Source organism: Mytilus edulis, unplaced genomic scaffold (genome assembly GCF_963676685.1).
Source record: "Mytilus edulis unplaced genomic scaffold, xbMytEdul2.2 SCAFFOLD_1125, whole genome shotgun sequence".
In the NCBI taxonomy this organism is placed as follows: Eukaryota; Metazoa; Mollusca; class Bivalvia; order Mytilida; family Mytilidae; genus Mytilus; species Mytilus edulis.
In genome coordinates, this window is record NW_027268749.1 from 12,507 (window position 1) to 27,709 (window position 15,203).

Genomic DNA, 15,203 nt, shown 5'->3' on the forward strand with positions numbered 1-15,203 from the left:
GAACTGTTTTACATTGTCATTTCGGGGCTTTTTATAGCTGACTATGCGGTGTAGGCTTTGCTCATTGTAAAAGAACGTACGGTGACCTATAGTTGTTAATTTCTGTGTCATGTTTGTCTCCAGTGAAGAGTTGTCTCATTGGCAATTATACCTTCATTATCTTCATTTTATTTGGTCAGAAAACAAAAACAAAATCTTATAAAGCAGAATCTTCAATTTGCTAAAGGATATTTTTGTTCAGACAGAGAAACTATATCATAATTTTAAAATAATGATTTGACAAAAACGATTGAATTAATAGCGAGAGGACTGGACATATTATCTATACCCCCTCCCCTCCTTTGTCGATTGTATACAATATTGAAAAATATGTTGAATACCAATATAAATAATATTTGAAACAAGGCTAAAACGACTCTTTGTACTTAGGGAAATTTAGACATCAAAGGGACACAAGGTTATTACAATGTACAAGTAAACAATTAGGACACGCACAACAATGAAAATAGTAATAAATACTTGAGTGCAACATTTTCAGGTAAAAGATAGAATAAGGACATTTGTTCTTAATAACGGAAAATCCAGGTTTAATCCACGTTTTCTAATTAATAAAATGCATGTACCAAGTCAGGAATGTGACAGCTGTTATCCATTCGTTTGAGCATTTGATTTTGTCATTTGATTAGGTACTTTCCTTTTTTAGTTTTCCTCATTATACCCCCGCTTTAAAAAAAGGGGGGTATACTGTTTTACCTCTGTCTGTCAGTCCGTCCTTCCGTCCATCAGTCCGTCCGTCAGTCAGTCAGTCAGTCCGTCCCACCAAACTTTCGTCACATTTTTCTCAGGAACTACACATCCACCCTTTCTGTAATTTGGTATCAACATTTATATATGTCAGCCATACCGTGTGATGTGTTTTCAGATTCATCATTTGACAACTTCCTGTTTACCGAACACTTGTATGATTTTACACATGATAGCCAAATTGAAATTTTCGTCACATTTTTCTCAGGAACTACAATACAAGGATTTCTGAAATTTGGTTTCAGTATTTATATAAGTCAGCTTTACCATGTGATGCGTTTTCAGATTCATCACTCGACAACTTCCTGTTTATCGAACACTTGTATGATTTTTACACATGATAGCCAAGTTGAAAATTTTCGTCACATTTTTCTCAGGAACAACAATACAAGGATTTCTGAAATTTGGTTTCAGGATTTATATAAGTCAGCTTTACTGTGTGATGCGTTTTCAGATTCATCACTCGACAACTTCCTGTTTACCGAACACTTGCATATTTTTACACCATTAATATTATCCACTTGCGGCGGGGTATCATCAGTGAGCAGTAGCTCGCAGTTTCACTTGTTACTTTTTGAATATAACATACATGTAATAATTATTGCGTTGTTCCTTTTCACTACTTTACAACCTTTTGACGATTTAAAAGATTATATATGATGTGGTATTTTATACTTATTTTTTAAAACATCATGTTAATGACTGTGCATTTTAGTGAATATGATAATGATGTGCAATCAAATGAATTTTAAATAGCATTGTTATGGAACGCCACAGTTGTCTTACGAGGAACTCTGATATTACTTTATGTTGTTTTATTGTTACTTAATGATATTTTGTCTTTACTTAATATGGTTTTAACATTACGTAATGATGTTTTAATATAACTCAATATGAAATAGTCATTACTTAATGTTAATGATATTTCGATATTACACGATATGGTTTCGTATTGACTTGATATAGTTTTGTCATTACTCAATATGGTTTTGTCATTACTCGATGTGGTTTCACCATTATTTGATATGGTTGTGTCATTAGTCAATGTGGTTTTAACATTACTTGATGTGTATGTGACTTAACGTAATGTAGTTGTTTCATTACATGATGTAGTTTTGTTATTTCGTAATGATGATTTGTCTATTCTTTATATGGTTTTAACATTACGTAATGATGTTTCAAAATTTGACGATTTTACACTACTTGATGTGTTTGTTTCATTATTTGATGTGGTCTTGTCATAACTTGATATGGTCCTGTCATTCTTTGATGTGGTTATCCCATTACTTGATGAGGTAAAACCACATGACCAATTTGGAAAAACCTGTTCTATTTTTAGATAGATTTCCATGTTGTATGTGCCTTGAATGCGTGTGGCCATCCATCTAATTAGTGTTCAAATTAAAGTTTGCGTTACTGTTTGAGTAAAACTTTGAGTTAGTTTTCGATTTCAAGTCATGCTTAGAATTAAAGTTCTAGTTAGCATTGAGTTTTGAGTTGGACTTCGAGTTTGAGTCACTGAGTAATTAAAATTTCGAGTTGAAAGTCGAGCTATTTCATATGTCTTTTTGAGTTCGTAATTAAATTTTCTATCACGGAACAAGGGCTTTTGCTCGGGCTTCCGAAAAGAGGGTTCCGAAATATGCGTACTAAGTAAACAATGTTGCAGTATACAAAACGCAACATAGGAGTTGAAATAAAGTTAATGTGGTTTGGTTGCCAATTAGACAACTATCTAGCAGATTTTAAACGCAGTGGATGTAAGAAATCATATATAGGCAACCGTACAGCCTTCAACACTCCGTATAGTCAGCTACAAAAGACCACCTTGCACAATGTGAAAAAAAAATCAAACGAAAAAACTAACGGTCTATTTAACAAAAACAAAAACAAATATGACACATTTGTATACAACGACAACAATTGAACTTCATGCTCCTGACTTGGAGCAGATGCATAAAGAAAGTGCACGTGGCGGAGTTTATCATGTATGTGAGCGAACATCGGACTATAAAAGTAGTGTAACAGCATAACACGAGAAAAAAACGTAAACTAGACAAAGTGATGCCCCCGCACTCCACTTATTTTACCGCTTATACCCCAAAAAGAACAAAGTTCAATTTTTCTGCCAAAAGGGGAAAAATAATAAAAAGAAAAAACCCTGCCCTTACCGAAAAAAAAGCCCTGCGGCAAAACATTTGCCGCAACCATTTTACCATGCAAATGAAGTTTGCAGCAAGCTTGCTGCAAACATAATTATGCAAATTAGATTTGCCGCAAGCTTTCGGCAATTGATTGTTGCAAACTTGCGGCAAATTTGCAGGAACTACACATATACTAATGCCATTTGTGAAGACACATTCAATTTATCTCTTTCAAATATTACACAGCAGCATTTTTCAATTTCTGTCTTTATACAAACTGTCATTGGAAGAATTCTTGTAGCAAACTCTCGAAATTTAAGGAAATACATACATGCATTTGGGTTTTGAAAAAGGGCAGGAGTCATTCTCAAATGACATAATATACCTGTATTAAAAAATAAACAAGGTAAAATCACAAATGTGTATTGAGACTATAAAGCTAGTTAATAATTGTATTACAGAATTTAACTTAATCTTACTAAACATGATCATGATGATCTTATATGTTAAATGAATTTCCAAACACAAGCAACATGACCTAGCCACAATTTCAAATTGTTAGTATCCAGGAAGAAGTGCCAACTAGGCATGCCCTGTCAATATTGTGTAATTCCTGCAATGTTCTGGCAAACATGTGGTCCGAGACCACAATTATTTTGTAGTGCATTTCTTTTAGAACAAGAATGAAAATAAGAAAAATCCCACCTGCGCTTTCTCAAAGAAACTTTTACAGTGTGTTGTACTACTTTTGGGACAAATTATATCAAAATTACAGAAAACTTCATCAGCTCTATCTCAAAATATGGACAATTTTATGTTTAGGGCGTCTTGAAATCTTTTGACAGCTTCCGAATTGCTAATTTTCAACCTTTTCAGCTGGACCAAATCACTACTTTCCCTTTAAATTCTGGACCCAATTTTTTTTACAGTGTGATTTCACCCCCACCACCCCCCCCCCCCCCCCCCCACCCCCTACTTGCAATTTGAGGCATTAAACATGGAGAAATTAATTTGGAAGGGGTATAAAAATTAATGGCAAGTAACCCACTGTCAACACTAGGGACTATATTCGTCAAAAATCAAGGGACGACAATTGTGGTCTCGGACCATTTAGAATGGTCAAAGTTTTCTGCAATCTTGCGGCAAACATATAGAATGGTCAATGTTTGCTGCAATCTTGCAGTTGGCAAACATTCTTTATTATTTTAAACTTTCTGGCAATCTTACGGCAAACATTCTTTATTATTTTAAACTTTCTGGCAATCTTACGGCAAACATTGATGTTTCTGCAAACTTGCCGCAAGCTTGCAGCAATGTTTGCCGGAAGTTTGCAGCTAGCGGCAAACATCTGCAAACACTATTTCCTGTGTTCCTGCAAACTTTTTGTTTGACGCAAGCGTACAACAAGTCTGCTACAAGTTTGCGGCAAACAATTCAGTTTCATAAGGGTGACTACATGCACACCTTCAATACCTATACAAACAGCTAGCAGAATGATAAATTCCTAGCATTCAAACTGTAGGAGGAGTTATCTGGAAACGCCCTACTTATGCAAGTAAATTTTCCCAAAATGACAAAGTTCAACTTTCTCCCAAAAGAGCAAATATTAATAACAATTAAACCCTGACCACAAGCAGCACACCTTCAGTATACGCTCAAACAGACAGTAAAGAGAAAACTACCTACGATTCAAACTGTCGAAGGAGTTAAGCGGAATAACTATATACCGATAATGGGACGGAAAGACGGGCGGACGGACAGAGATTAAACACTATGCCCCCAACTTTCAGTTGCGGTAAAATTGCGATGGCTTAAAAAACAGTTTCCGTATGACTGGGTTATTTAAATCCATCGGGGTGATCTCGGGTTCCCCAGAAAGGTAAGGAGATTCTGATCAATGTGTGGCACCCGTCGTGTTATTAGCGAAATTACAAACCGAGTAATTTGGTTTTATTTGGAAGTTCGCATTTAAGTAAAAGATGAAGGTATTATGGTTACGACAACTGAAACATGTTCGTCGTCACATGTGAAACAGATATTCCAAAAAGTTTATTTTTCAATTTTATAGTATTGATGCCTTGTCGCTTAGTCCGAGCCACCTCCCCAGATTTAAGTGTGAATTGATTTGAAGTGTCTCATTTGTTAACAAAAATGTATTAGTCTTTTGATTTGTGTCGAGCCTGAGACATCAATGTAGCAGCAGTGAGACACAACAACGTCGTCGAAAGTGGCGTCATTTCGGGCCCTTTTTTTTTTAGCTTACTATGGGGTATGGGTTTTGCTCATTGTTGGAAACCATGCAGTTTTGTTTTAGTTAAATAAAAGCGAATGAAACTGTTTTGACATGATTAATTTATTACCTCCATGAAGTGTTTTAAAACTTGTATAGGAGTTTTTTCTCAATATCATGAAAAAGCATTTACAGAAAAACATTTTTTTTTTTACCGATTAATGTACAGCCGATCAACATAACACTCAAAGCAGCAATATCAGGCGAGACACAGCGTTCCGTGGACTATCTTGAAAATTCATTATAATACTGCTTCTATTTGACACTTTCGGATCAAATACAACAGGACCAAGTGGTTTGGGGATATCCCAATTATGTCCGAAATACTGTAAAAATTTTGGATTTTATTTTTTTTATTATTGTCTGCAGTTCCCCTTTTTCATACAAAATAACTCTGAACAACCACTCGATCTTTAATTTGAACTTTAACTTTGGCGATACCCATCCAAAGCACAAACAAACGACATATTGAAATCTGTTAAAAATTTATTTTTTTTAACATAGTGCATGGTGACCTTTTGTAGCTGACTATACGGAATGTTGAAGGCTGTACGGTTGCCTATATATGATTTCTTACATCCACTGCGTTTAAAATCTGCTGGATAGTTGCCTCATTGGCAACCACACCACATTAACTTTATTTCAACTCCTATGTTGCGTTTTGTATACTGCAACATTGTTTATTTAGTACGCATAGTTCGGAACCCTCTTTTCGAAAGCCCGAGCAAAAGCCCTTGTTCCGCGATAGAAAATTTAATTACGAACTCAAAAAGACATATGAAATAGCTCGACTTTCAACTCGAAATTTTAATTAATCTAGATGAGACTTAAATTCGAATGTTACTCAAACTCTACCTCAAGAAGTGACTCAAATTCAAAGTTGTAACTAGAACTCCTCATTTAAATGTAACTCAAACTCGAAGTCCAACTCGAAACTCAATGCTAACTAGAACTTATATTCTAAGCATGACTTGAATTCGAAAACTAACTCAAAGTTTAACTCAAACAGAAACCCGAACTTTAATTTGAACACTAATTAGATGGATGGCCACACGCATTCAAGGCACATACAACATGGAAATCTATCTAAAAATAGAACATGTTTTTCCGAATTGGTCACGTGGTTTTACCTCATCAAGTAATGGGATAACCACATCAAAAAATGACAGGATCATATCAAGGAATGACAAGACCACATCAAATAATGAAACAAACACATCAAGTAGTTTAAAATCGTCAAATTTTGAAACAGCATTACGTAATGTTAAAACCATATAAAGAATAGACAAATCATCATAACGAAATAACAAAACCACATCATGTAATGAAACAACTGCATTACGTTAAGTCACATACACATCAAGTAATGTTAAAACCACATTGACTAATGACACAACCATATCAAATAATGGTGAAACCACATCGAGTAATGACAAAACCATATTGAGTAATTACAAAACTTTATCAAGTCAATACGAAACCATATCGTGTAATATCGAAATGTCATTAAGTAATGACTATTCCATATTGAGTTATATTAAAACATCATAACGTAATGTCAAAACCATATTAAGTAAAGACAAAATATCATTACGTAATAATAAAACAACATAAAGTAATATCAGAGTTCCATATAAGACAGCTGTGGCGTTCCAGACATTGTCAATATCAGTATCTGATATCGGTGATGTTTAAACAATATGAATGCGTAGTTATTCGACTTTAAATTTAAATACAAAAATAAATTTTACCTTTTACAATCGTTAAGTATACATTATTATTATTTACAACGACCATTGTAACTTCCTTGTAGGAAAAATGAATTACATAAGGAATGTAAGGATTTTGTGGACACTTTTGCAGTTTCTTGAATTTGCACAACCATGTAAGTGATCTTTTAAAAACATAATCAAAATTTGATGTTATATGTAAAATTCACACTTATGTTTACAGATGTCAAAGAACACAAAATGAACTATGTAGTGAACTTGAATTATATTCATTAGAAAATATCACACATTAGATACTTAGATGATGTATATCGTATCTTTGATTATGTTTTCTGATTTTTTGCGATTAATTATTTAAAAAAATGAAAATGGAAACGAGAAATCCTTCTCCAAATGTATACAATATCATGCCCAGATGCAAGCTTCATCCGGCTCTTAAACGATAATGCATACTAGGTCAGCGCAAATTGGCGTCAAACTAAACTCCGAAACATATAAATGAACTACAATTAAAAACAAAAAACATTCAGGACTAACACAGGAGAGAGGTTCCTGATTGTGGTAGAGATGTATATATGCGACAGAGTAAAACATGTCATGTGAGATCCCAACCGCCCCTATACCTCTACTCAACGCGGGATGAACGACAACCCAGGAGTACGCAGAGTTAGACCTATGTTTGAACAGTAAATATAGAAGAAACTACAAAAATACATACATTTACATAAGACTACTAGAATACTGCATTGAATGAATATTTTGTAAAAAAAGTAAAATCAAGCATGGTCTCTACTGTTAGTGGTCTTGTTTTACCCAATTATATAGTATAAGATATGAGAACAACCCCCGTATCATGCCAAAAGCTGATTTACGGATATGTATCATATGTTTATTTACAATGCAAAGACACTATTAGTAATCAATATTAACTCCAAAGTAAAAATATATTTCATGATCTGGCAACATTTCTGTAATGGTTTGTCTTGTTATTTAAACTTAAAGCAACCCATAACACAAAAATAATAGGCAGTGTTACTCAATTGTTTTTAGTACCAGTGCCCTGTAACTGTAATAATGAAGCAGCTGAAAACACACTTTAAATCAAGCAAAAAAGGGTACTTTACAATACAACATTTATCGATCTCGAGATTTAGCTAATTTTCTAATCACTAACATGTAGAACTTTCGTCCGTTCATGTATTGCCCATCCCTTTTCTGACTTTCGTCTATGTCACATACCAAAATTATGTATGAAGTTGAAAAAAAAAACACGAAATATATTGAAATAATTGTGATTTAATGTTTAATGTCGGCACTATCAGAATTTATGAAATACATCTCACATATGAAATGCAATTATGGATATAACAATACATGTATCTATTACACTGTTGAAAATCACAGGTGGTTAAATTGTTTGAATCGGTCGTTTCCTTTTGGTTTTTATCCAAACAATATCAGTATCGTGTGACGTAAATTTGATACTTATGTTCTTCAAAGAAGATAAAAATTTACAAAAAGTTAAACTAACATAATGTTCGTAACCATGACATCGTTATCAAGCATACACTGTGTTCTATCTTTTTCCAAACAGAATAAGATGCAATCTTAAACTAAACATGTATACTGGCTTTTTACAAATGTTTTTTAGCTGCTCAAAACACCTTACAAATAAAGATGAATTTTGTCTTCGGGTCTTTTTTCATTACTTAACTGCATACGCCTCTTACTAATACCCTTAGTACAATAAAAAAAAACTGGTAATATCATTTTTTAAACCAGGACTTTTAGAATAGTAAAATTAATTTCTTTTAGAGTTTCAAAATTCAATGTAAGTATCTGATAAATTGCATGATCATTTTGATCCTTTCGAATATGTTGGTAGTTTAGATTTTTTAACGCAATATACCATCGTGCGTCATATTCCCTTTTTAGACAATAGTCACACACCTATCTTATCAAAGTGTATCTAAAGGACAGAATGTGAATATATAGATGTATAATGTCGTTTTTAAGTAATGATATTTTTTTTCAATTGCATCTGCTTTTGATATGATGATTGCACTTGATCTGTAAGGAAAGTAACTGAGCACATCTGTTTGCGGACCTGATTCTATTTTTAATTTTTAATTACGAAGAATCGAGCATACTCTTTTGAACTACTATTTTAATTCCCACTGATAGATAGTTTATGTTTGACATTGAGCATGTATCGAAAGAGAACAAATCAATCCATCAAATATGAATACATCATTATATCGATATATTAAAACGAAAGACTATTTATGATAAACGTAAATCAGGACTTAAGTGTTTATTTTTTTTACATTGTCATTTTCGGTGCTTTTCGAACTGACGGTATTGGTTAATCTTAACAAACCCATATTGTGACAAATGACAAAAAACTCCTATTTCATTTGGTCTCTAGTAGAGTGTCGTCTTTTTTGCAATTATACTACAAACTCTAATTTATGAACGTATAGCATATTAGATAATTCTGCCGAATTGTTTTAAATCTGTTCAAACTTCATTCATCACTTTATTCCATTTTCAATATATTGGTGACAAGTTGGTCAGTTTGGGTTATATTTTAACTTCTGGACAGTTGAGTACAGAATCGAAAAATAAACTTAAATCAATTTGAAAAATTCAAACTAGATAAATTTCTATTATAGAATTTGTCAATCTTTCTATAGTATTCATGATATCATATGTCTAGCACAACATGCACAATATGCATACACAAATGTATCAATTTTTTTGTACATCTTTTTTCTGTCGCTAGATACATATTCCTTTAGAATACTTTTGAAATGTCAACGATAAGGCCATTAAAATCATTTCATATTCTTTCTTTTTGTCATGCAGTTCAACCTTGACTGAATGTTATTGCATAAAAAAAATATGTGTGATTATTCTAAGATTGAGAATGATGATCAGGGTTACATATTAATTGATTATATAACGGGAATGTACCCACATTGCATCTATTTTGAGAGTTTTTCACCCACGTTGTTTATGATTTAAACAAAATTTTCAATTTATTTTGTATATGTTTCGTTTCATACTATATAATTTCACCAATTTAATTTTGAATCCATTTTGAATTATAGCAAAATGTGTTTGAGGAGTACACAAATTGCATTCATGCTTAAATTCCCAACCTTAAAATTGAATAGCAGATGTTGAGTTCCATTTCTTTAAATATCTAAAACAATTTGACACGCTGAATTAGGACGTTATGGCAACATGTCTCGTTGCTATACATTGATATACATTCAATACTTGCGTTTGCCTGTTATGAGGGTCATGTTGTAAAGTTTAATTACGTACTTAATCAGTTAAGACCTTTACCAGCTACATAAAACATAGTCCATTCTACCGGAACTAATGTTAAAAATGGATATGCATATATTGTTTTTCGTTTATTGTGGTTGTTTTTCTTGATTAAAAAGTTCTACCGCATATCCTTCTTGTTAAATAATTTTAGATCATAAAGAATATACTATTCCTGTGAGTTCTACTATTCAGCTTGAATGTGGTGATGGTTTAAAAGTTATTAACAATATTGACGTCACAGTCCGACGAAGCAACACTACATGTTTGACAACTTCTGACGAATGTACCTTACCAGACAATGCTATTGAGAGTATTAACGAAAAATGCAACAAACGGGTATCTTGCAAAGTTGATATACATGATGAGATAATCAACCATTGGTGTTTACAGGACTATGGATACTTTAACGTCTGGTATACTTGCAAAAGTAAGTATTCGACTAAATGTCAGGAAAAGGGTTTTTGATAAATGGGTTCATCTATTTTTTTTATTTTTAGTAAATAACTTAATATATTGATATATATAATCGTGCATAATGCACATATATATTTACATTGTACATATCATATTTTAAGCAATATTAAAATTTACTTCTTATTTCGTATACTCAGTAGATTGGGCGGTTTTAGAGACACATTTTCTCAAGTTCTAACGGTTTCAGGGTATATGTAATGAAGTTGAAGTCAAAATGATAACGAATATATTGATAATTAAGTACACATATTAGTATAGCATCTGCCATTTAAGACATTTGTTTTATTATGTTATACTAAATGCTTTCCGAATTAATGCCTTCGGGAAAACACATGTTACATCAACATGTTAATCCGACTGCTGTCTTTTTGTGATTATGACCAATTAAAAAGATTAAATGGTGATATCGGGTTTCAATGTCAATGTCTAACCTGTATAACACAGTTATTACTTAACCTTTGCTAATGCATAATGTAAAGTATTTATTGTTACGGCCAAATGAATACGACAAAAACCTATATCAGGTGCTCCAGAAGGTAAGTATATCAGGTATGTTGGCCCCTGAGCATTCTTCTAATATCAATGTCATTGTGCAATGACATTGTAAGAACGGGCGAGGATAACACTTAGTACCGCTCCGCTGCGGCGGGGCATAAAATATTCCGACGTTTCCTTATACTGAAATTGTACATACCAGACTATCCCTTCGACCTCTATATGATTAGGTCGAGATGGTCTGATTGAGATCGGGCTGAGATCGAGTCTAGATTATTTAGTCTGGCTAGTCGAGTACAGATCGTGTAGAGATCGTGAAATGGTCGGAATAATCAAATATGTATTCAATTTGTGTTCGGGTTTGAGTTGTGATGGAGTCATTAAGGAGACGTAAATGGTCGAGCTAAAGTTAAAGATATAGCGGTCGGGTAGAAGTCGTACACAGATCCGATCAAGAATTTTGTTACACCATGTTACACATGGTCGTGGAAATATGGCCAATCGGGATTATTGAGTTGATCTAATCGGCAGTGTGAACCTACCTTTATTTTAATATGTAATACAATTTTACCTTTAACAACCATAATAGCTAGACTAAATATGAAAAAAATCTTTTACCGCTCCCATGCAATTAGTATAAACTTCACCACTTCTTTTAGGAAATCATTTTTTGTCATTCAAAAACACAGACTTTATCGTGTCCAACTGCAAAGAATGATGACTGAACGCTTTTAGTGTAACTTCTTCTAATTATTTGATACACATATATGCTTTACTAGGCGGATGGTTAAACACGTGTATTATAATAAGTTCATGTCTTAAAACTCTTAACACATGTTACAATATGGCATTTTTTTTATATATGTGTTTATTTGCAGCAATAATCGATTTAAGCTGTGATTTCGAAGCAATCTTGTGTGATTGGTTGCCTTTACAAACAAATAATAACTTTCATTGGAAACGAGGACTTCGACCGTATTATCGGTCCCCAAAAGTCGATCATACAACAGCATGTGAGTATTTCCGATTAATTCTTCCTTTAAATGATTTGCTTTCTATTGAATATCGCATTATTGTGTACAATAAATGATAGGTATAGGAGGATGTGGTGTAAGTGCCAATGAGACAACTCTCCATCCAAATAACAATTTTAAAAAAGTAAACCATAATAGGTCATCGTACGGCCTTCAGCACGGAGCCTTGGCTCACACCGAACAACAAGCTGTAATAGATAGATACGTAATAACGCTGTATTTTTTTTTTATCAAGGATGTAAAACAGTCTCACAGAAAAGTAGACAAATACTGTATTGTATTATTTGACGAACAGATGTGAGAGTTTTATGGTACAAGGAATGATGCAAGTGTTCATGCAAGGCATGCGATAGTCCACGCCAACAGCATCAAAACTATATAATTGAATATGAAATAAACCACAGAGAACAAACAAATAATGTGAACATACATTGTATTAACCACAAACTGTATATTAAACCACATAGAAAAGTCTGAAACTAAAGTAAGCAAGCATACAAGAATAATAAACAAACAAAAAAGAAAAAAACAAAGAAAAAAAACCAAAGAAAAATTGTTTTAATATTACATGTAGATCATGTATTACGAATAATAGCAATAAAAACAAAAACGTTAAAAGGAGATGACATTTCTTAACTGTCTGTTGAATGAAGGGAAAATATTTCTGCATATCAAGCTGAATCTGACACGACAGTTCGGATTTTATATAACATTTTTGAAGGTTTTTCTTGTCGTAGAACACACCGAGGGGTGTCAAGATTGATCAAATGCAAGACCAATCGTAAGGAGGTCTTTCTGTGAGCAATCCTGACACCACCTACGACACGAAAACCCTTCAAATATGCATTATCTGACTTATATACCGTCAAAAAAATATTATTTTTATAAAGATTTGCAAAATTCAGTATCCTAATTTACCGACCACAACAAAGTGGGATATTCCTTTCTTATGCGTTTAGGTTTTAATACGCCTTACGTCTCATTTAGAATGTGAAATAAAACTCACTAATTAATCTAGATATAAACCTTTTCAAAATGATCATCCATACACAATAAAAATACTACTGTAACTGCATGAAGAAAGAAACAAATTAATTGTTACCATCCGATAACGGGGTATGACAAATACAAGACACATTGAAAGGAATTAATTGTATCAACTTAGTTTAATGAATAGGGGGGTATGTTTTTTTTTAATTTGTAATGACATTCCTATCGCGGAAAAGTGGTTATTTTTTCAACAATTTTAATTGAATCGAATGAAAAGTTCAGAAAGATTGTCTTTTGAATAGCAATACATTTTTTTTTATAGATGATCAGGATAAAATTATATACCTTCCCCACCCGACCCTATTGTGAGCTACGTGAATATTATTCAATAAAATATAAGATTATCTTATTAGTTGATCATTTGATAGAGTAAAAGTTAAACATAAATTTAAAAAAGCGAAGAACTGACACGAAGACAAATATAAATACATGGATGTCACAATATGATTTCCTATGCAGTATGTATCGTCCTGAACATGTATGAGATATTTGCCAGTGGACGTTAAGCAAACAACCAACAATCAATCAACCTATTCAGTGTGACTAAATATGATTTTCAAAAACTTACACGCGATTATGTTAAATCTGGCTTTATTTTATGAAAGTCTATATTAGAATTTATCTCACATATATGATAATGTTTCTGTATTGTATCGATGAATTAACAAAACTTCATTTTATATTTGTTTGTAAAATTAAAATGCAGGCAAAGACAATTTCTTTTACACCTATCATCTATTGAACTTTATAAAATAAGTTCCGAAATCGGCAACAAAAAACTATCAGACGAGTAAAATTTTGAAGTAATTTATAGATTGTATTTTTATCAAGGAAAATAACTACCTCATACAGGTCATTATTTTATGCCTTGGAGCATAATTATATCATTGAAACATGGTATCGTCCAGGTTGATTCTAAAAAAGAATGACCTATGGTTCTGAAAGAAAAAAACTCCATATAGGTATATCAATGAGATCTGATAGTTACGATACATATATTTTTGAAAGCAAAACAATTATACTTACTTCAAAAAGATCATACTTTGAACTATTCTTTTATGGTAAAAAAGAAGGAAAATAAAAAAGATGGCAAACATACATTTTTCTAATTAATACCTATTAATATAAATTTACACAGGTTTGAACTAAATACAGGTTGATGCGACTCATTTCTTTTATGTATGTACTCATCTATAAATTACTCTATACTTCAGCAAGAACTGGTAGTTACGTTTATACTGAATCATTTTGGTCGACAACGGATGAAGGTGACACTGCAAAACTAGAAAGCGGATACATAGTTGCAACACAGCAACAGTGTCTTTCCTTTTGGTACTTTAAGACAAGCTATATAGACAGTTTATATATACTCCAAAACGACAATATTTTGTTACAAGTACCAGAACACGATTACGACAAATGGAATCACATTCAAATTCCTTTGCAGATGACGACATATAAGTCCTACAAGCTTGGTTTTGAAGTAAAACATGGCAGCTACGGTTCATATGGAACGATAGTGATTGATGATATTCTTATTGAAAATCAAAAGTGCAATTGTAAGTATGAACGTACAGCATGGTTTGAAACAACCTCATTATACTTATTGTGGGCATAAGTAATATATTTGTTACTTTTTACATTCGAAAAATTAATTTCCATCATTGACACAAATCATTTGTATCCTTATATTTTCTTGTAAAAAGATTCATACTTCAATGGAGTATATAATTGCTATCATATTATTCATTCATTCACCGAAGCACTTAATTATTAGACATATCATAAATACATAAAATGTAGCTGAATCAGTTTAACTAATAGACGTATGAATTTACACATT

General features: G+C 32.6%; 1 protein-coding gene across 1 annotated transcript; it reads left to right on the forward strand.

Annotated features, from left to right (window-relative positions):
- Positions 1–7,013: 7,013 nt before the first annotated feature.
- Positions 7,014–14,919, forward strand: LOC139508545 (meprin A subunit beta-like; the record flags this gene model as incomplete). Its single annotated transcript, XM_071295970.1, has 4 exons — positions 7,014–7,123; positions 10,459–10,734; positions 12,155–12,289; positions 14,575–14,919. Coding segments are annotated over exons 1-4 (823 nt in total), but the record flags the coding sequence as incomplete, so codon positions are not given.
- Between the last annotated feature and the right edge of the window lie 284 nt (positions 14,920–15,203).